Source organism: Giraffa tippelskirchi, chromosome 1 (genome assembly GCF_054371585.1).
Source record: "Giraffa tippelskirchi isolate mGirTip1 chromosome 1, T2T-mGirTip1v1.2.pri, whole genome shotgun sequence".
NCBI lineage: Eukaryota > Metazoa > Chordata > Mammalia > Artiodactyla > Giraffidae > Giraffa > Giraffa tippelskirchi.
The window spans coordinates 148,507,335-148,530,200 of NC_137275.1; the positions used below are offsets into that span (position 1 = coordinate 148,507,335).

General features: G+C 38.3%; 1 protein-coding gene across 20 annotated transcripts in view; it reads right to left on the reverse strand.

Annotated features, from left to right (window-relative positions):
* CCDC171 (coiled-coil domain containing 171) overlaps window positions 1-22,866 on the reverse strand; it is a 351,005-nt gene that overhangs the window by 267,738 nt on the left and 60,401 nt on the right. For 19 of the 20 annotated variants that reach the window (XR_014056567.1, XR_014056570.1, XR_014056569.1 and 16 more), the window contains one exon: window positions 6,558-6,704. Coding sequence is in view for 14 of the 20 variants with exons in the window: in XM_081499610.1 (XP_081355736.1) it covers window positions 6,558-6,704 (147 nt within the window). In the remaining 6 variants the exon portion in view is untranslated. Of the gene's footprint in view, window positions 1-6,557; window positions 6,723-22,866 lie in introns of all 20 variants that reach the window. The other variant, XM_081499716.1, reaches the window with a different exon arrangement.

Genomic DNA, 22,866 nt, shown 5'->3' on the forward strand with positions numbered 1-22,866 from the left:
AATTCAGAATTTATTTGCAAACACTGCTCTCTCTCCTCTATAATCTTCATGAGGTTCTTCAGTTCTCTCAGAATTAGGTTTGCATTTTCTCTTTTCTCTTTTTTTATTGAGTTAAGCTTATTTCCCATGATAAAAAAAAAAAAAAAAAAACTCCCCTAGTGGTAAAGAGATTTATAAAAGCTACAGATATTTCTTCTTCCAGTTCACTTTTCCCTTGGTTCTCTGGTACCAAGCACCACATTCAGAAAATTGGATTGGGAGTTTTTTTTTTAATCTAAGAAACCATTGATCCATGTTAAGATGATTAAGCCACATATATATAAACTTCTTTAGCCCAGGCACATAAAAAATCACCTTTTCATGAAATGTAACTGCTAAAGCTTCATTAAAATTTAACACATTTATTAGGGTAAATGTCTATTATATTAGTTGATCTAGTTTGCTATTACTGACATTAAATAACGTGATCTGCTAAATTAAAATTTTAACAATTTTGCTCTTTGCTATTATTTGATTTTATATTAATCCTTTTTTAAAAATAACACTGATTATTATATGATTATCACTTCAGTTCAGTCGCTCAGTCATGTCCAACTCTTCGCAACTCCATGGACTGCAGCATGCCAGGCTTCCCGTCCATCTCCAACTCCCAGAGCTTGCTCAAACTCATGTCCATTGAGTTGGTGACACTATCCAACCATCTCATCCTCTGTCATCCCCTTCTCTTCCCACCTTCAATCTTTCCCAGCATCAGGGTCTTCTCCAATGAGTCGGTTCTTTGCATCAGGTGGCCAAAGTATTGGAGTTTCAGCTTCAGCATCAGTCCTTCCAATGAATATTCAGGACTGATTTCCTTTAGGATGGACTGGTTGGATCTCCTTGCAGTCCCACGGACTCTCAAGAGTCTTCTCCAACACCACAGTTCAAAAGCATCAATTCTTTGGCGCTCAGCTTTCTTAGAATACAACTCTCACACCCATACATGACTACTGGAAAAACCACAGCTTTGACTAGATGGACCTTTGTTGGTAAAGTAACATCTCTGCTTTTTAATATGCTGTCTAAGTTGGTCAGAGCTTTTCTTCCAAGGAGCAAGTGTCTTTTAATTTCACGGCTGCAGTCACCATCTGCAGTGATTCTGGAGCCCCCAAAAATAAAGTCTGACACTGTTTCCACTGTTTCCCCATCTATTTCCCATGAAGTGATGGGACCAGATGTCATGATCTTAGTTTTCTGAATGTTGAGTTTTAAGCCAGTGTTTTCACTCTCCTCTTTCACTTTCATCAAGAGGCTCTTCAATTCTTCTTCGCTTTCTGCCATAAGGGTGGTGTCATCTGCATATCTGAGGTTACTGATATTTCTCCCAGCAATCTTGATTGCAGCTTGTGCTTCATCCAGCCTGGCATTTTGCATGATGTACTACTCTGCAAAGAAGTTAAATAAGCAGGGTGACAATATACAGCCTTGACGTACTCCTTTCCTGATTTGGAACCAGTCTGTTGTTCCATGTGCAATTCTATCTGCTGCTTCTGGACCTGCATACAGATTTCTCAGGAGGTAGGTCAGGTGGTCTGGCATTCCCATCTCTTTAAGAATTCTCCACAGTTTGTTGTGATCCATGCAGTCAAACGCTTTGGCGTAGTCAATGAAGCAAAAGTAGATGTTTTTCTGAAACTCTTGTTTTTTCGATGATCCAGTGGATGTTGGCAATTTGATCTCTCTGGTGTACCTAGAATTACTAGTTCTTAATGACTCCATGCACGTGTGCTCACTCGCACAGTCGTAACAGAATGTAAAGGTAGCATCAACTGCTCTCTAGAAATTTAACTTCTCCTTCATTATATCATCATCTTGTCAAACAACCAATATAAAATACATTCACTTAAATTTAAAGCAAAAATCTATAAGGTATCTAAACATGAAGAATTATAGATAAGTGAAAGGACTATACTTGTTTACTTTGTTGTTGTTGTTCAGTCACTCAGTCATTTCTGACTCTTTGTGACCCCACAGACTGCAGTACGCCAGGCTTCCCTGTCCTTCACCATCTCCCAGAGTTTGCTCACACTCATGTCCATTGAGTCAATGATGCCATTCAATCATCTCATCCTCTGTCACCCCTTTCTCATCCTGCCCTCAATTTTTCCCAGCATCAGGGTCTTTTCCAATAAGCTGGCTCTTTGAATCAGTTGTCTCAAGTTTTGGAGCTTCAGCTTGAGCATCAGTCCTTCCAAAGAACATTCGGGGTTGATTTCCTTTAGGACTGACTGGTTTGATCTCCTTGCTCTCCAAGGGACTCTCAAGAGTCGTCTCCAGCCCTACAGTTCAAAACTGTCAATCTTCAGCACTCAGCCTTCTTTATGGTCTAACTCTCTCATCCGTAAATGACTACTGAAAAACCATAGCTTTGACTATATGGACGTTTGTTGGCAGAGTCCATTTAGAAAATTCTTAAAAATAGAATAAAAATAGAGACTCTTTGAACAGCCTAAAAGCTTCAAATTCTCCAAAAGCAGAGACCTGGGATTATCAAAAGTATCCACAGAGTAGCTAAGAAAAATCCCAATGTAAAACTAGCCTGAAACAGTTTTATATTTACAACATTAATCAGTTTAAAAATAAGACATTGGGGCAAGTAAGCATTTTACAAGAAATAAATCAATTCTGAGTTATCCAAAAACAAATCCTAAAGGTTAGGCATTAGACATTTCCTCAATTGAGTCAAAATTGACTTATCAAGAATCTTATCCACAAAAATCACTGTTACCTAGCACTTCTTCATACCTAGAGGCAATTAAAATGTTTTTAGTGATGATCATAGACTTCTATAGCACCCTAAAGTGACTTCTAAATGATTTTTTTAATTCTAAGTATATTTAGAACTTTAACCCTGTTCTAATTCTTTTCTAATAGGCTATCTACAAACACATATTAAAAATGATAATATAAAATATGATTATATACTCTGAGTCTTCTGGCTCAAAAAAAATTTTCAGCACAAAAAACAAGCTAAAAATATTACTTAAAATATAATCTCAAAAAAAAAAAAATCTCACTTTCAATTTTTTTTTCTTTGGCCTTATATAAAATAAGACCACATGTGGTAAGAGTATGATTAATTTATCTTTGCCAAGTTCATATTTGGCATTATTATTGAGGGTTCCTTATAAATCCCATACCCCATTTTCCTTATTATTAACATCTTACGATCACAGGGCATAAATAACTCATTAAAATGTATAATGGGCCCGACCCTCGGCTCCAGCGCACCGGGACTTGGCGCTCCTCCATAAGGAAGGGGTGAAAAAGTTTGCGGGCGAGACAGGACCGCGGCGCGCCGACAATGCTCCCTCTGCAACTGCGCTGCAGCTGGCCATTTTTCTTTGGTTTCCCTGTCGCTGCCCCGGGGCACGAAAGAGCTCTGCTGTCTGGACTGAAAAAAGGGGGGCTCATCTGCGAGCATGAAAGGGGGGCATCCACTACCGGCTGGAAGTTGGTGCTCGTCCCAAATTTTTTTTTAAAAAAATGTATAATGGACCTGAATAGATATTTCTCCAATGATATACAAATGACCAATAAGCACATGAAATGACATCCAACATCATTAGTGATCAGAGAAATGCAAAGCAAAACCACAAGATACCATTATACATCTGCTAAAGTGGTTATAGTTGGAAATAATGATAATAGCAAGTGTTGGTGAGCATCTGAAGACACTGGAACCCTCATACATTGCTGGTGGAAATGAAAAACAGAACTCTGTGTAAAACAGTCTGACAGTTTCCCAAAAAGTTAAAAATAGCGTTATCGTGTCACCCGGTAGTTCCACTCCAAGGTGAAACTAAAGACACGTCCACACAAAACACTGGACACAAATATCCACAGAGGCATTATTCATAATAGTCAAAAAGTGAAAACAACGTGAATGTATACCTTCTGATGAAAGGATACACAAAATGTGATCTTCTATCTATATAGTAATAGAGAGGAATGAAGTGCTGATACGTGATACAACATGGATGAATCCTAAAAACATCACACTAAGTGAAAAAACTTAGAGAGGACCATATATTGTATGATTCTATTAATATGAAATGTCCAGAACAGGCTATAGAACCAGAAGTAGATTAATGTCTTTTTAGGATGAGAGGTTGGGAGAAGACAAGAATGAGAACAGACAAATATATAGAAACAGAAGTAGATTAATGTCTTTTTAGGGAAGAGGAAAGTGATAGCTCTTGGGTGTGGACTTTCTTACTGATATGATGAAAACACACTCAAATAAATTGCAGTAATAGTTGTACAGCTCTGTGAATATACTAAAAACCACTGAATTGTACACTATAAGTGGGTGAGTTTGTAGCATGCAAATTATCTCAATTAAGTTTTTAATATCATCAGTATGAAAAATTTAACCTCCAGGCATCCATGTCCCCACCTTAACTAGCTCTACAGCTACACCTCTCTAACCACTACATAAACTCACAAACTGGAGGTTTATTATCTGGAAAATGTCAGTCTGAACCCAGGTTGGACATGGAGAGACATGAGGTGGGCAGATCAGGAGTAGGAGAGCTGGTACACAAGAGTGAAACCAGGGGAAATTCTGTACACTGAAGAAAATGATACACAGATTTTTCCTCCATTTCTTTCTTCCATTTAATAACCATCAAAGAGGAAACTGGCAGATCACTCCTTGTAGAAACTCAAGAAGGAAAGAGAAAACACGTATAGACTGTAACATTTCACCAGTTGCCAATGAAAGATTCAGCACATCTCCTCACTCTATGGTGAAGTTTCCCCAAGACCAATACTTGTATTTGAGTGCTACTCAGCATCTCCAAATGGATGTCTAATGGGCATGCCAAATTTAACGTTATCTAAAACCAAACTCCTCACCTTTCCCAAATTTACTCCACTTGCGTTCCTGGCCATGTTGAGTAAACAGCAGCATCATTCCTCAAAGGCCCAAGTCAAAATCTTTGGCATTATCCTTTATTCCCTTTCTTTTTCTCTCACAAGCCAGGTCCAGTGAGCCTGCAAACCCTACTGGTTCTATCTTCTAAAAACACGTACAAAATCTGACCACCTCCTCTACCACTACTTTGGTCTAAAACACCACAATCTCTAATTATTTTAATAGTTTCCTAAGTGGCCTCTTACAATCTGTCTTCCAAAGAGCATACAGACAAATCAGAGAGGATATGTCACTCCTCTCCTCAAAACTGCCCAATGCCTTTACATCTCAGAAAGAAAGCCAAAGTTCTTACAAAATTCCAAAAGACCTTCAAGACTCTATAACATCTACCTACCATTCAATATATCCTACTAATCTCCTCTCTTGTTCAATACATTTCAACCACAATGGCCTACTTGCTGTTCCTCAAACTGTTCAAGCACACTCACATCTTGTGGCCTTTATACTTTCTATTCCTGTGTCTCCTGCATTGGCAGGCAGATTCTTTACCACTAAGCCAACAGGGAAGCCCTCCACTGAATTTTTTATTGGAACTGCTTTAACCCATAATATAATTTAGGGAGGATTCATATCTGTACACTGTTAAGTGTTTCCAAAATGTTTCATCATTTTCTCTAAAGACTCTCAGTTACAGTTCATAATTTTTAATGTACTTGTTGTTAGCTGAATTCCTATTTTGTCATTGTGGTAACAAAAACATTTTTAGTATCTTATTCTCTGATAATTCCTGGTATGTAAGATGTAAACATGATTATTATATATTATGTTCTTCTTGACCTTCTTATTGAATGTTCTTACTGGCATCAATAATTTCAAAGTTGATTTTCTTGACCATTTAGGGTTATTACCGTATTATCTAAAAATAATAAGAATCATACCTCTTTCTTTCCAAAAATTATAACTCTTATCATTGTTCTTACTTTTATATATTTTTGGCTAAAATTCTTGGCACAATGTTAAATGACAGAAGTGAGTTTAACAAGAGCACCTTCAGCATTTTATCATTAAATACTCTTCATAAATGTTTATTTACCTTATAAGAATTATAAATTATGTTTAAGAGTTCTTTATCTATTGAAATAATTTCCCACAAAAAAAAAGAAAATCCTTTTTTAAAATTAACAAATAAGTTAGATATCTCTCAAGATTAAAGGGGTTATCACTATCATTTACTCATAAAAATCACGTTTTTTAATTCTTAAATTGATGCTTCTTTCCCATCTAAAGTCTAACTTGAAAAGCATTTCACAAAACTAAGCAGCTACACAGGATTCAAACACTCAAAATTAGAATTTAATATTAGGTATACAAAATTTTTTCCTGCATTGCTTCCCCAACCCTGTAATGTAAACAGTTACCTTCAAACTTTCCAAATATTTCAGGACAATTAATTGTTTTAAATGAATATTTTTTAATTAGGAGCAAAATAAAATGTACTCAGATACAAAAGTTTTTAAGGAAGCCAAGATTCAATATAAATAAATGTCAAAATATGTCTTATTGCAGAGAAAAACTGTCTCTGACCTTAAATTACTAACTGGACAATATATATATGCTATAAAAAAATGAAAAAATATACCTCAAATTCTTTTCTAAGACGTTCCTCTCGTTGAGTACTAAATTCAAGTTCACTTGTTTGTCGTCGTAAAAGGTCAGAGCACTCCATGTGTTCAGCTTCTAATTTTTCTACTTTCTTGTGCATATTTTGTACAGCATTATCTTGCTCCTAGAAAACAGTTCATTTCTGCACCATTAAGTTCATAAGCCAACAATGACCAAAATTTAATGAGCAACTAAACTTGTACTTCAACCATCATAATAGGTTCATTTATATAAGCAAGAGAGGTCTAGATATTATTCAGTGATGTTTCAGAATATACATGTATTTTAAAAGTACTACTGGAGTTTTATAATTAATACACATTACAACTGAAAATGTATATAGCTTACTATAATGTTATGCTAGTTCAACTGACCTCTGAGAATATTTACATCAAGTTCAACTGTCATATACAAGGTTTTCCCTTCTCATTAAAATTTTTTTAAATATTTAGTAAAACAAATGTATGTTTGTCCTTTGTGTGATAAGGAATGACTAGCTTGAATACCTAATAATGACCCTTGAGAGATTTTTGTGTGAGTTCATACTTTCTATGCTTAGAGCTTTTAAAGTTGCAGCCACTAGATGGCTGTATTTCATTTTCTCTTCAGTTTTCAAGATTTTAAATCTTTGCTGTACTGCTGAAAGAAAATAGCATCAAGTAGTTCTATTTAAATCTCTCAATCTTATTTTCCAACTAAACTCAGAGATCAGTTTAATTTTATAGAAGTTCAAATATAAAGTTAACACACATATCAAAGATATTTCCACAGTAACTAATCTAGATTCATCATTCTCACTTAAGGTCTTTGACAAAGTCCTGTTTCCCATTTTTCAACCTCACCAGCATCATCTTATTTGGGAACATACACACATATATTACACACAAATATACCTTAGCCACTCAAAAGTTGTCATCAGAGTCTGAGTGAGAATGTTTCAAGCACCAAATATAATTCTCTATAAAAGATTCTAAGTTTGGAAAGGACCTGGCAGCATAGTCCACAATCAAAGAGTAAAGAACAAAATTTAAATTCCTTCTCTTCACATTCCCTCATTTATAATTACTATTCTATAGACTTTCATATTCATATGAACTCTTAAGAATTATTTTCTTCAGGTAATGGAAATTCCTTAAAATACAGAAGTTCATCTAGTTATACATTTTCAATCTTTAAGCTATCATAGATAAGAACAAAGCTGGGTACTATAGCAAGAGTGTGCCAACACTGTCTACAACCAACAGAAGCACTCAGTTTTTATCATGACTCTCTAGATTCAGAAATAAATGGTATGATGAATAGCGTCATGTAATCTGATTACATCATAAGAGTATCTTCATATATGAAAGCATGTTTAAGACCGTTAAGCATACACAAGTATCAGACACCATTATTATTCTATATGATAGGACCTTCTCCTTCAAGCAATCAATAGTATTAATTCAAATCCACTGTTAAATTACCTGCCTTCTTCATTTACAGATACATAATCTCCAACTTTCAACCATCTACTTAGACTATTGTGTATACATTAAAAAGAATAAAGAGCAATTCACAAAGCTAATTACAAAGTAATACAAGTAACTTGAAATAAAAAAAAGTCTATAACCAGGAAAACTTATCTCATAGTGGATGGCAGTTATTTCAAGCACTATTAAATCAAGTAAAAGCTATTAAAATACTCAGGAAGTCTCACAGAATTTATTTATCAGATGACTTGTGATTCCCATTCTATTGATAAATAATATAGAAAGAATACAATCATTCCAAATACTACACTAATGGATGCCCATCATTCCATGAGTTTGAATTTAATCCTACAAAGAAGAACTGGAAAATGAACTGCTGATCAGTTAGGACTTTTACTTTATGATGTTTGACTTACATTAAATATCACTTAAAAGACAGCTTTCAAATAAAAGTCTTTTAAAATGTAGATGAAATTCTGACCTAAAAATCACAGTTTTAATGCAGAAGTTGTCATCACTAATATTATATAATTACTATACATTACTGGATGTAAATATAAACATACCTACACAGTTTTTTTCTGAAAAAAAAAAAATGTTTTCCTCAGTATAGTGTAGTTTCTAGGAATTCTATTCACACAATTATGTAAGAAACTTATATTACAGAATTAAGCTAACAGATTACATTAATTAAATTACCTTGATTAGTTTCCTAATGTTAGACTCACTTGGCATTTCTTATATAAAAGCTTTTTATATCTTTTTTTCTATTTTGCTATATTCAGTTGTTTAATTTTATATAATATTTTTGCACCTATATTCATGAGTGAGATTGGCTGTAATTATCTTTTCTTATATTCTTGTCAGTTTAGTATCAGGATTATTAGTTTGGTATGTTATCAAGATAACATATCTATCTTTCTTATTCTCTGATAGAATTTAAAGACTGAAATTATTTGCTCCCTGAATGTTTCTTTCTGTTCACTGATGGAGCAATATAAGCCTGGGATTTTGACGATGATTCAATCTAGTTTTCCGCTTCCTTCATCTTCATAAGTTAGTTGGGAAAGGTAGGAGGGTTTTATCTGTTTCAAATATCCACCAGATAATCCTACACCAAAGATCATGGTTGAAAGAGTTAATACTGAAAAGCTTCCAATAAGTTTTTTAGTCCCTCCCTCTTAAACACAAGAAAATGTGATATTTTAAAAATTCCCCAACATAAAAGATGAGTTCTAAATCAAATGGGGAGGACAAAAAAACATTCCCTGAGAGGAATATATACAAAGAAGAAAACTTCAGAATATCTTCAGAGAACACAAATAGTTCCAGAAAGGCAGAGTAAGGACCACAAAAAATTCTTTCCTGTATTAAAGCTACAAGAACACTGGCAAAGACTTCCTTAGTGGTACAGTGGATAAGAATCTACCTGCCAATGCAGGCAACATGGGTTCAATCCCTAGTCTGGGAAGATTCCACATGCTGCGGCGCAACTAAGCTCATGTGCCACAACTACTGAGCCAACACTCTAGAGACCATGGGCCACAACTCCTGAAGCCTGTGTACCTAGAGCCCATGCTCCACAACAAGAGAAGCCTCCGCAACAAGAAGCCTGCACACCGCAAATAGAGAGTAGCCTCTGCTCCCCAAAACTAGCGAAGGACCACGTGTAACAACAAAGACCCAGCACAGCCATAAATATAAATAGACTTTAAAAATAAAAATTAAAAAATAAAAATTAAAAAAGAACACTGGCAAAAAAAAAGAAGATCAAATTTTTTCATAACTGGAAATTAACCAAACGCTTACAATTAATCTAAGAAGCATTTTATCTATATAAAACAATGTCACGAACCTCCTCCATAGTTCATCATTTACCACTATAAAATATACACAAATCTATTATTAAAAATTAAAGTTTATCAAAACTTATACACATACAGACTGTACATGGCCTCACAGTCCAAAGAAATGTAAATATAAAGATGCAGTGTTGTATCATAACTCCATAAGATTAACTGTAATCATGGTGTATAACTGTAATAATTTTGTATCCACCTCCTGCTACATTGCTCAAGTGAGCTCAAAAGTTACCAGTATCTGCTTAAAATGTGCCTGATACTAGTCATCTCCACATGAGCAATTCATCTTTCCAGTAAGTTTCATATTGCAGCAAAAAGTGATTGATCAATCTCTCTCTCTCTCTCAGTTCTCACTTTTTCACTGTGTTTAGTGCAATACTGTAAACCCTGAATAACACCACGGGACCCATATAAAGTACCACTACTGATGTTGGAAGTGCTCCCAAGAAGCAAAGAAAAATCATGACATAACAAGAAAAAGTTGAACTGCTTGATAGGCACCATAGCTTCAGGTCTATAGCTGTGACTGCCTGCCATTTCAAGATAAATGAATCTAGTGTAGGGAACTTTATAAAAGAAAAAGAAATCAGTGATGCCATGGCTGCAGCTACAAGAGCAGGTGTGAAAACTTTGCACTTTTGGCAATATACCTTTTTTATCTTATACCAAAAAAGTAGGCATAGCATTGCTCTAAGAAAGCCATATCTATAGACTCTTAACATGATTAGAGAAAAAGCGAAGTCACTATATGACTACTTAAAGCAAAAGGAAGGTGAAGGATCTAAAGGTGGAGAGTTTAATGCCAGCAAAGAATGGTTTGATAATTTTAAAAAGAGGTTTGGCTTTAAAAAATGCAAAGATAACAGGAAAAGCAACTTCTGACAACCGAGAGGCAGCAGATAAGTTCCCAGACGCCTTTAAGAAAATCACTGCATAGAACAGTCTTATGGACTCTGTGGGAGAAGGTGAGTGTGGGACGACCTGAGAGAATAGCGTTGAAATATGTATATTATCATATGTGAAACAGATCGCCAGTCCAGGTTCGATGCATGAGACAAGTGCTCAGGGCTGGTGCAATCGGATGACCCAGAGGGATGGGATGGGGAGGGAGGTGGGAGGGGAGTTCAGGAAGGGAAACACATGTAAACCCATGGCTGATTCATGTCAATGTATGGCAAAAACCACAGCAATACTGTAAAGTAATTAGCCTCCAACTAAAATAAATAAATTAATTTAAAAAATAAATATAAAAAAAGATCAAAAAAAAAAGAAAATCACTGAGAACTAATATATGGCACAAATGAACCTATCTATGAAACAGAAACAGAATGACAGACACAGAGAACAGAGGAGGGGGGAAGGCAAGGGATGGACTGGGAGTCTGGGGTTGCTAGATGGAAACCATTACATTTAGAATGGATAAACAGCATTCTATTATATAGCACAGGAAACTACTAATATATCCAATCTCCTAGGATAAACCATTATGGAAAAGAATATTTTTTAAAACATATATATATTTTTAAAATCACTTTTAAATCATTTTAAGTCACTTTGCAGTACAGCAGAAATTAGCACAACGTTGTAAATCAACTATAATTCAATTAAAAAAAAAAAGAAAATCATTGAGGAGAAAGGATATCTGCCTGAAGAGGTTTATAATGCAGACCAAAATGCCTCATTCTGGAAACAAATACCTAAATGACATTTATTCATGAGGAAGAGAAGCAAGCATATAGGGTTTAAGACAGGAAGGAATAGACTAACTCTACTGTTTGTGCAAATGAAGTTGAATTTATGATCAGTTCTGCCCTTATCAATAAAGTTGCTAACCCCTGAGCTGACAGTCCCTTGGTTGTACAACAAGAAGGCCCAAACAACAAGAATCCTTTTTCTGGATTGGGTCCATATATGCTTTATCCTTAAAGTCAGGAAATAGCTTGCCAATAAGTGACTGTCTTTTAAAGTTCTCTTGTCATTGAACAACCCCTGGCCACCCAGAACCCCATATATTTAACACTCAGTTCAGTTCAGTTCATTTCAGTCGCTCAGTTGTGTCCGACTCTTTGTGACTCCATAGACTACAGCACGCCAGGCCTCCGTGTCCATTACCAACTCCCTGAATTTACTCAAACTCATGTCCATTGAGTAGGTAATGCCATCCAACCATCTCATCCTCTGTCATCCCCTTCTCCTCCCACCTTCAATCTTTCCCAGCATCACGGTCTTTTCCAAGGAGTCAGTTCTTCGCATCAGATGGCCAAAGTATTGGAGTTTCAGATTCAACATCAGTCCTTCCAATGAACACCCAGGACTGATCTCCTTTAGGATGGACTGGTTGGATCTCCTTGCAGTCCAAGGGACTCTCAAGAGTCTTCTCCAACACCACAGTTCAAAAGCATCAATTCTGCGGCGCTCAGCTTTCTTCACCGTCCAACTCTCACATCCATACATGACCACTGGAAAAACCATAGCCTTGACTAGACAGACCTTTGTTGGCAAAATCATGTCTCTGCTTTTTAATATCCTGTCTAGGCTGCTCTTAACTTTCCTTCCAAGGAGTAAGCGTCTCTTAATTTCATGGCTGCAGTCACCATCTGCAGTGATTTTGGACCCCAAAAAAATAAAGTCTGACACTGTTTCCACTGTTTCCCCATCTATTTGCCATGAAGTGATGGGGCCCGATGCCATGATCTTGGTTTTCTGAATATGGAGAGGTCTGACAGAATGTGGTCCACTGGAGAAGGGAATGGCAAACCACTTCAGTATTCTTGCCTTGAGAACCCCATGAACAGTATGAAAAGGCAAAAAGATAGGACACTGAAAGATGAACTTCCCAGGTCAGTAGGTGCCCAATATGCTACTGGAGATCAGTGGAGAAACAACTCCAGAAAGAATGAAGGGATGGAGCCAAAGCAAAAACAACACCCAGTTGTGGATGGAACTGGTGATACAAGCAAGGTTCGATGGTGTTAAGAGCAATATTGCATAGGAACCTGGAATGTTAGGTCCACAAATCGAGGCAAATTGGAAGTGGTCAAACAGGAGATGGCAAGAATGAACACTGACATTCTAGGAATCAGTGAACTAAGAAGGACTGGAATGGGTGAATTTAACTCAGATGACCATTATATCTACGACTGTGGGCAGGAATACCTTAGAAGAAATGGAGTAGCCATCACGGTCAACAAAAGAGTCTGAAATGCAGTACTTGGATGCAATCTCAAAAATGACAGAATGATCTCTGTTCGTTTCCAAGGCAAACAATTCAATATCACTGTAATCCAGGTCTATGCCCTGACCGGTAACACTGAAGAAGCTAAAGTTGAACGGTTCTATGAAGACCTACAAGACCTTCTACAACTAATACCCCCAAAACATGTCCTTTTCATTATAGGGGACTGGAATGCAAAAGTAGGAAGTCAAGAAACACTTGGAGTAACCGGCAAATTTGGTCTTGGAGTACAAAATGAAGCAGGGCAAAGGCTAATAGAGTTTTGCCAAGAGAATGCACTGGTCATAGCAAACACCGTCTTCCAACAACACAAGAGAAGACTCTATACATGGACATCGCCAGATGGTCAACACCAAAATCAGACTGATTATAGTCTTTGCAGCCAAAGATGGAGAAGCTCTATTCAGTTAGCAAAAACAAGACCGGGGGCTGACTATGGCTCAGATCACGAACTCCTTATTGTCAAATTCAGACTTAAATTGAAGAAAGTGGGGAAAACCACTAAACCATTCCCGTATGACCTAAATCAAACCCCTTACGACTATACATTGGAAGTGACAAATAGATTTAAGGGACTAGATCTGATAGACAGAGTGCCTGATGAACTATGGAGGGAGGTTTGTGACACTGTACAGGAGACAAGGATTAAGACCATACCCAAGAAAAAGAAATGCAAAAAAGCAAAATGGCTGTCTGAGGAGGCCTTACAAAAAGCTGTGAAAAGAAGAGAAGCAAAAAGCAAAGGAGAAAAGGAAACATGCCCATTTGAATGCAGAGTTCCAAGAATAGCAAGGAGAGAAAAGAAAGCCTTCCTCAGCGATCAATGCAAAGAAATAGAGGAAAACAATAGAATGGGAAAGACTACAGATTTCTTCAAGAAAATCAGAGATATCAAGGGAACATTTCATGCAGAGATAGGCTCAATAAAGGACAGAAATAGTATGGACCTAACAGAAGCCGAAGATATTAAGAAGAGGTGGCAAGAATACACACAAGAACTATACAAAAAGATCTTCACGACCCAGATAATCACGATGGTGTGTTCACTCACACTCACCTAGACCCAGAAATCCTGGAATGTGAAGTCAAGTGGGCCTTAGGAAGCATCACTAGGAACAAAACTAGTGGAGGTGATGGAATTCCAGTAGCACTATTTCAAATCCTAAAACCTGATACTGTGAAAGTGCTGCACTCAATATGCCAGCAAATTTGGAAAACTCAGCAGTGGCCACAGGACTGGAAAAGGTCAGTTTTCATCCCAATCCCAAAGAAAGGCAATGCCAAAGAATGCTCAAACTACTACACAATTGTACTCATCTCACACACTAGCAATGTAATGCTCAAAATTCTCCAAACCAGGCTTCAACAACATGTGAACCGTGAACTTCCAGATGTTTCAAGCTGGATTTAGAAAAGGCAGAGGAACCAGTGATCAAATTGCTAACATCCGCTGGACAACAGAAAAAGCAAGAAAGTTCCAGAAAAACATCTATATCTGCTTTATTGATTATGCCAAAGCCTTTGACTGTGTGGATCACAATAGACAGTGGAAAATTCTGAAAGAGATGGAAATACCAGACCACCTGACCTGCCTCTTGAGAAACCTGTATGCGGGTCAGGAAGCAACACTTAGAACTGGACATGGAACAACAGACTGGTTCCAAATAGGAAAAGGAGTATGTCAAGGCTGTATATTGTCACCCTGCTTATTTAACTTATATGCAGAGTACATCATGAGAAAAGCTGGGCTGGAAGAAACACAAGCTGGAACCAAGATTGCCGGGAGAAATATCAATAACCTCAGATATGCAGATGACACCACCCTTATGGCAGAAAGTGAAGAAGAACTAAAGAGCCTCTTGATGAAAGTGAAAGAGGAGAGTGAAAAAGCTGGCTTAAAGCTCAACATTCAGAAAACTAAGATCATGGCATCAAGTCCCATCACTTCATGGCAGATAGATGGGGAAACAGTGGAAACAGTGGCTGACTTTATTTTGGGCGGCTCCAAAATCACTGCAGATGGTGACTGCAGCCAGGAAATTAAAGGACACTTACTCCTTGGAAGGAAAGTTATGACCAACCTAGACAGCATACTAAAAAGCAGAGACATTACTTTGCCAACAAAGGTCCATCTAGTCAAGGCTATGGTTTTTCCAGTGGTCATGTATGGATGTGAGAGTTGGACTATAAAGAAAGCTGAGGACCAAATAATTGATGCTTTTGAACTGTGGTGTTGGAGAAGACTCTTGCGAGTCCCTTGGACTGCAAGGAGATCCAACCAGTTCATTCTAAAGGAGATCAGTCCTGGGTGTTCATTGGAAGGACTGATGTTGAATCTGAAACTCCAATAATTTGGCCACCTGATGCAAAGAGCTGACTCATTTGAAAAGACCCTGATGCTGGGAAAGATTGAGGGCAGGAGGAGAAGGTGACGACAGAGGATGAGATGGCTGGATGGCTTCACCGACTCAATGGACATGGGTTTGGGTAGACTCTGGCAGTTGGTGATGGACAGGGAGACCCGGTGTGCTGCGGTTTATGGGGTCACAAAGAGTAGGACACGACTGAGTTACTAAACTGAACTGAACTGAGCTTTAAGCAACTTTTTCACTCTCCTCTTTCACTTTCATCAAGAGGCTCTTTAGTTCTTCTTCACTTTCTGCCATAAGGGTGGTGTCATCTGCATATCTGAGGTTATTGATATTTCTCCCGGCAATCTTGATTCCAGTTTGGGTTTCATCCAGCCCAGCATTTCTCAAGATGCACTCTGCATATAAGTTAAATAAGCAGGGTGACAATATACAGCCTTGACATACTCCTTTTCCTATTTGGAACCAGTCTGTTGTTCCATGTCCAGTTCTAAGTGTTGCTTCCTGACCTGCATACAGGTTTCTCAAGAGGCAGGTCAGGTGGTCTGGTATTTCCATCTCTTTCAGAATTTTCCACTGTCTATTGTGATCCACACAGTCAAAGGCTTTGGCATAATCAATAAAGCAGATATAGATGTTTTTCTGGAACTTTCTTGCTTTTTCTGTTGTCCAGCGGATGTTAGCAATTTGATCACTGGTTCCTCTGCCTTTTCTAAATCCAGCTTGAAACATCTGGAAGTTCACGGTTCACATGTTGTTGAAGCCTGGTTTGGAGAATTTTGAGCATTACTTTGCTAGTGTGTGAGATGAGTACAATTGTGTAGTAGTTTGAGCATTCTTTGGCATTGCCTTTCTTTGGGATTGGGATGAAAACTGACCTTTTCCAGTCCTGTGGCCACTGCTGAGTTTTCCAAATTTGCTGGCATATTGAGTGCAGCACTTTCACAGTATCAGGTTTTAGGATTTGAAATAGTGCAACTGGAATTTCATCACCTCCACTAGTTTTGTTCCTAGTGATGCTTCCTAAGGCCCACTTGACTTCACATTCCAGGATGTCTGGCTCTAGGTGAGTGATCACACCATCGTGATTATCTGGGTTGTGAAGATCTTTTTTGTATAGTTCTTGTGTGTATTCTTGCCACCTCTTCTTAACATCTTTGGCTTCTGTTAGGTCCATGTTTGCATGTAATGTTCCCTTGATATCTCTGATTTTTGTCCTTTATTGAGCCCATCTTTGCATGAAATGTTCCCTTAATATCTCTGATTTTCTTGAAGAGATCTGTAGTCTTTCCCATTCTATTGTTTTCCTCTATTTCTTTGCACTGATCACTGAGGAAGGCTTTCTTATCTCTCCTTGCTATTCTTTGGGACTCTGCATTCAGATGGGAATATCTTTCCTTTTCTCCTTTGCTTTTCACTTCTCTTCTTTCACAGCTATTTGTAAGGCCTCCTCAGACAGCCATGAACAGAGGTTTCATGACATTGTACAGGAGACAGGGAGCAAGACCATTCCAAAGAAAAAGAAATGTTTAACAAATGGTCTACCTGCCCCAAACACAATATCTCTAATTCAGGCTCTAGATCAGGGGTCATAAGATCCCCTTCACGAATCACTGCCTTGTTGTGTCAAAGGGGCTTGCATAACTCAATGAAGCTATGAGTCATGCCATTTAAAGCCACTAAAGATGGACAGGTCATAGTGAAAATTTCTGGCAAAATGTGATCCACTGGAGGAGAGAATGGCAAACCACCCCTGTATACTTGCCGTGAGAACCTTATGAACTGTATAAAAAGACAAAAAGATATGACAGCAAAAGATGAGTCCTCCAGGTCAGAAGGTGTCCAATATGCTACTAAAGCCCCAGAAAGAATGAAGCAGCTGGGCCAAAGTGGAAATGATGCTCAGCTGTGGATATGTCTGGTGATGGAAGTAAAATCTGATGCTACAAAGAGCAGTACTGCATAAGAACCTAGAATGTTAGATCCATGAATCAAGGTAAACTGGAAGTGGTCAAGCAGGAAATGGTAAGAATAAACATCAACATCTTAGGAATCAGTGAATTAAAATGGACAGGAACGGGTGAATTTAATTCAGATGACCATTATATCTACTACTGTGGTCAAGATTCCCACAGAAGAAATGGAGTAGCCCTCAAAGTTATTAAGAGTCCAAAATGCAGTACTTGGGTGCAACCTCAAAAATGACAGAATGATCTCGGTTCGTTTCCAAGGCAAACCATTCAACATCACAGCAATTCAAGCCTCTGCCCCTACTACCAATGCCAAAGAAGCTGAAGTTGATCAGTTCTACGAAGACCTAGAAGACCTCCTAGAACTAACACTAAAAAAAAAGATGTTATATTCATCACTGGGGATTGGAATCCAAAAGTAGGAAGTCAAGAGATACCTGGAGTAACAGGCCAGTTTGGCCTTGGAGTAAAAAATGAAGCAAGGCAAAGGTTAACTGAATTCTGCCAAGAGAATGTACTGTTCATAGCAAACATCCTTTTTCAACAGCACAAGAGATGACTTTATACATGGACATCACCAAATGGTCAATACTGAAATCAAACTGATTAAATTCTTTGTAGCCAAAGATGGAACAGCTGTACACAGTCAATAAAAACAAGACCTGGAGCTAACTGTGGCTCAGATAATCAGTTTCTCATAGCAAAATTCAGGCTTAAACTAAAGAAAGCGGGAAAACCACTAAGCTAGCCAGGTATGACTTAAATCAAATCCCCTATGAATATGCAGTGGAGGTGATGAACAGATTCAAGGGATGAGAGCTAGTAAACGGTGTGCCTGAAGAACTATGGACAGAGGTCGGTAATATTGTACAGGAGGCAGCGAACAAACCATCCAAAGAAAAAGAAAAGCAAGAAGGAAAAGTAGTTATCCAAGGAGGCTTTACAAATAGTTGAAGAATGAAGAAAAGCCAAAAGTAAGGGAAAAAGGGAAACGTACACCCAACTAAACACAGAGTTCCAGAGAATAGCAAGGGGAGAAAAGAAGGCCTTCTCCAATGAACAGTGCATAAAAAGAGAAGAAAACAACAGAAGGGGAAAGACTAGAGATCGCTTCAGGAAAACTGGAAATATCAAGGGAACATTCCATCCAAAGATGGGTACAATAAAAGACAGAAACAGTAGAGATATAGGAGAAGCAGAAGAGATCAAGAAGAGATGGAAAAAATACATAGAAGAACTGTACAAAAAAGATCTTAATGATCCAGATAACCACGATGGTGTGGTCAGTCACCCAGAGCCAGACATTTTGGAGTGTGAAGTCAAGTGGACCTTAGGAAGCACTGCTGTCAATAAAGCTAGTGGATGTGATGGAATTCCAGTAGAACTATTGAAAACCCTGAAAGATGATGCTATAAAAGTGTTGCACTGAATATGTCAGCAAATTGGAAGACTCAGCAGTGGCCACAGGAAAAGGTCAATCCTCATCCCAATTCCCAAGAAGGGTAGTACTAAAGAATGTTCTAACCATCAGACACTTGCACTCATCTCCCATGCTAGTAAGGTCATGCTGAAAATCTTGCATTCTAGGTTTCAGCATTAACGTGAACCAAGAACTTCCAGATGTTCAAGCTGGGTTTAGAAAAGGCAGAGGAACCAGAGATCAAATTGCCAACATTTGCTGGACCATAGAGAAAGCAAGGGAATTCCAGAAAAACATCTAGTTTCATCAACTACACTAAAGTTTTTGACCGTGTGGATCATAACAAAATGTGAAAGCTCTTAAAGAGATGAGAATACCAGACCATCTTACCTGTTTCCTGGGAAATCTATGTGGGTCAAGAAGCAACAGTTAGAACCCTATATGAAACAACTGAGTGGCTCACGATTGAGAAAGGAGCATGACAGGACTGTCTGTTGTCACCCTGTTTATTTAATCTATATGCTGAGCACATCATGAGAAATGCCAGGCTGGATGAGTTACAAGCTGGAATCAAGATTGGCAGGAGAAACATCAACTTCAGATATGCAAATGATACCACTCTAATGGCAGAAAGCAAAGGTAAACTAAAGAACCTCCTGTTGAGGGTGAAGGAGGAGAGTGAAAAAGTCTGCTTACAACTAAATATTAAAAAAACTACAATCATGGCATCAGGCCCCATTTAGTTCAGTTCAGTCGCTCAGTCGTGTCTGACTCTTTGCAACCCCATGAATCGCAGCATGCCAGGCCTTCTTGTCCATCACCAATTCCTGGAGTTTACCCAAACTCATGTCCATCGAGTCGGTGATGCCATCCAGCCATCTCAGGCCCCATTACGTCATGGCAAATAGAAGGGGAAAAGACGGAAGTAGTGAGAGAGTTCCTCTTCTTGGGAAAAATCAGTGCGGCTGATGACTGCAGCCATGAAATCAGAAGAAAACTGCTTCTTAGCAGGAAAGCTATGACAAACCTAGACAGTGTGTTTGAAAGCAGAGACATCATTCTGCCGACAAAGGTGCATATAGTCAAGGCTATGGTCTTTTCAGTGGTCACGTACGGTTGTGAGAGCTGGACCATAAAGAAGGCAGAACGCCAAGAATTGATGCCTTCAAAGTGTGATGCTTGAGAAGACTCCAGAGAGTCCCTTGGACAGCAAAGAGATCAAACCAGTCAATCTTAAAAGAAATCAACCCTGAATACTCACTGGAAGGACTAATGCTGAAGCTGAAGCTCCAATATTTTGATCACCTGATGCAAACAGCTGACTAATTAGAAAAGTCCCTGATGCTGAACAGATTGAGGGGAGAAGGAAAAGAGGGAATCAGAGGATTAGATAGTTGGATGTCATGACCAATGCAATGGACATGAACTTGGGCAAACTCCAGGAGATGGTGACAGACAGAGAGGGCTGGCATGCTGCAATCCATGGGGTGGCAAAGAGTCAGACACGACTGGGTGACTGAACAACAATACAGACGGTACTCCATAGAAAGGGTGGTTAAAAAGTCTACAAGCAATAAATGCTGGAGAGGGTGTGGAGAAAAGGGAACCCTCTTACACTGTTGGTGGGAATGCAAACTAGTACAGCCACTATGGAGAACAGTGTGGAGACTCCTTAAAAAACTGGGAATAGAACTGCCATATGACCCAGCAATCCCACTGCTGGGCATATACACCGAGGAAACCAGAGTTGAAAGAGACGCATGTACCCCAATGTTCATCGCAGCACTGTTTACAATAGCCAGGACATGGAAGCAACCTAGATGTCCATCAGCAGACGAATGGATAAGGAAGCTGTGGTACATATACACAATGGAATATTACTCAGCCATTAAAAAAAATACATTTGAATCGGTTCTACTGAGATGGATGAAACTGGAGCCCATTATACAGAGTGAAGTAAGCCAGAAAGAAAAACAACAATACAGTATACTAATGCATATATATGGAATTTGAAAGATGGTAACGATAACCCTATATGCGAGACAGAATAAGAGACACAGATGCGTAGAACAATTTTATGGACTCTGAGGGAGAAGGTGAGGGTGGGACGTTCTGGGAGAATAGCATTGAAACACGTATATTATCATATGTGAAACAGAACACCATTCCATGTTCGATGCATGAGACAAGGGCTCAGGGCCGGGGCAATGGGATGACCCAGAGGGATGGGATGGGGAGGGAGGTGGGTGGGGGGTCCAGGAAGGGGAACACATGTAAACCCATGGCTGATTCATGTCAATGTATGGCAAAAACTATTACAATATTGTAAAGTAATTAGCCCCCAACTAAAATAAATAAATTTATAAAAAAAAAAAAAAAAAAAGAAAGAAAGGGTGGTTAATGCTATGGAAGAGAGCCCTGATAGAGACAACATCATAAAAGCCTGGAAGGATTACGGCATTGAAAAATGCCATCGTTATAGAAAAAGATGTGCAAGCCATCAAATCTGAAATAATAAAACCCTGCTAGAGAAAACTATGTCCAGATGTTATCCATGACTTCACAGAATTTATGACCGAGTCAATCAAGGAAATCATGAAAGAGATTATAGACACGGAAAAAAAAAAGATGGGGGGGTGAAGGGTTTCAAGATATAAATCTTGGAGAAATTCCAGACTGATAAACAGCACACTAGAGGAATTAACAGAAGATGACTTGATGGAGATGAGTATTTCCAAACCAGTGTCAGATGATGAGGAAGATGACATAGAAGAAGCAGTGCCAGAAAACAAATTGACGTCAGACAATGGGGTAAAAGGGTGCTGGTTTTAAGACTGCTTTTGACTTCCGTGAGGGACAGGGAGGCCTGGTGTGCTGCAGTCCATGGGGTAGCAAAGAGTTGAACACGAATTAGTGACTACACAACAACAAAGGACTTCTTTTACAACATGGAACCTTCTATGACATGGGTACTAAAACTAAACTAAACAATGAAAGATAGGTTGGTATCATATAGAAACATTTTTAGAAAAACGAAAAAACAAAAATGGCAGTCAGAAATGACTATGTATTTCTGTAAAGTTACACCAAGTACGCCTGCCTCTCTTGCCTCCTCTTTCATGTTCTCCATCTCTCCCACCTCTGCCACCCCTGAGACAGCAACACCAACCTCTCCTCGTCAGCCTACTCAACATGAAGATGACAAGGATGAAGACCATTATGATGATTCACTTCCACTTAATAATTATCATCATCATGCACACAGTAAATAATCAACATGCACACAGTTAATAAACTTATCTATTGTGTATATGTGTTTTCATGTGACAATCTAATAACTGTAGAGCTAGAGCTGTATGAGATGCTTTTGGGTCATCAACATCATCAACTAAGTATTCATGTTGAACATCACGTGCAAGATCTGTACTGAAGTAGATAGTCTATCCTGAAATATACATGAGGTGAGTCAAAGTCACTCAGTCATATCCAACTCTTTGCAACCACATGGACTAAACAGTCCATGGAATTCTCCAGGCCAGAATACTGGAGTGGGCAGCTGATCTCTTCTCCAAGGGAATCTTTCCAACCCAGGGATCGAACCCAGGTCTCCCACATTTGCAGGTGGATTCTTTACCAGCTGAGCCACCAGGGAAGCCCAAGGTGAGTGATGTTTAATATAAAATGATAATGAGCCAGTTTTCTGACTGTTTTGTGACTTTGATTTCAAAGAATTACATTACTGTACCATATGTCTCTCTCTTGTAAATGGAGAAAATGAGTATCAGTCCATCATCACAAGTTAAGTGCTTTTTTTAAATTCAACAATGTTTCCAATACAGTATTATGGAAAGACTGTAATACTGTATGTCATAAAAAATTTATAAAAATTTTATAAATTGAATATTAAGATATGATGTATGCATGATGACCACAGTTAACAATACCATATTGTATTGGGCTT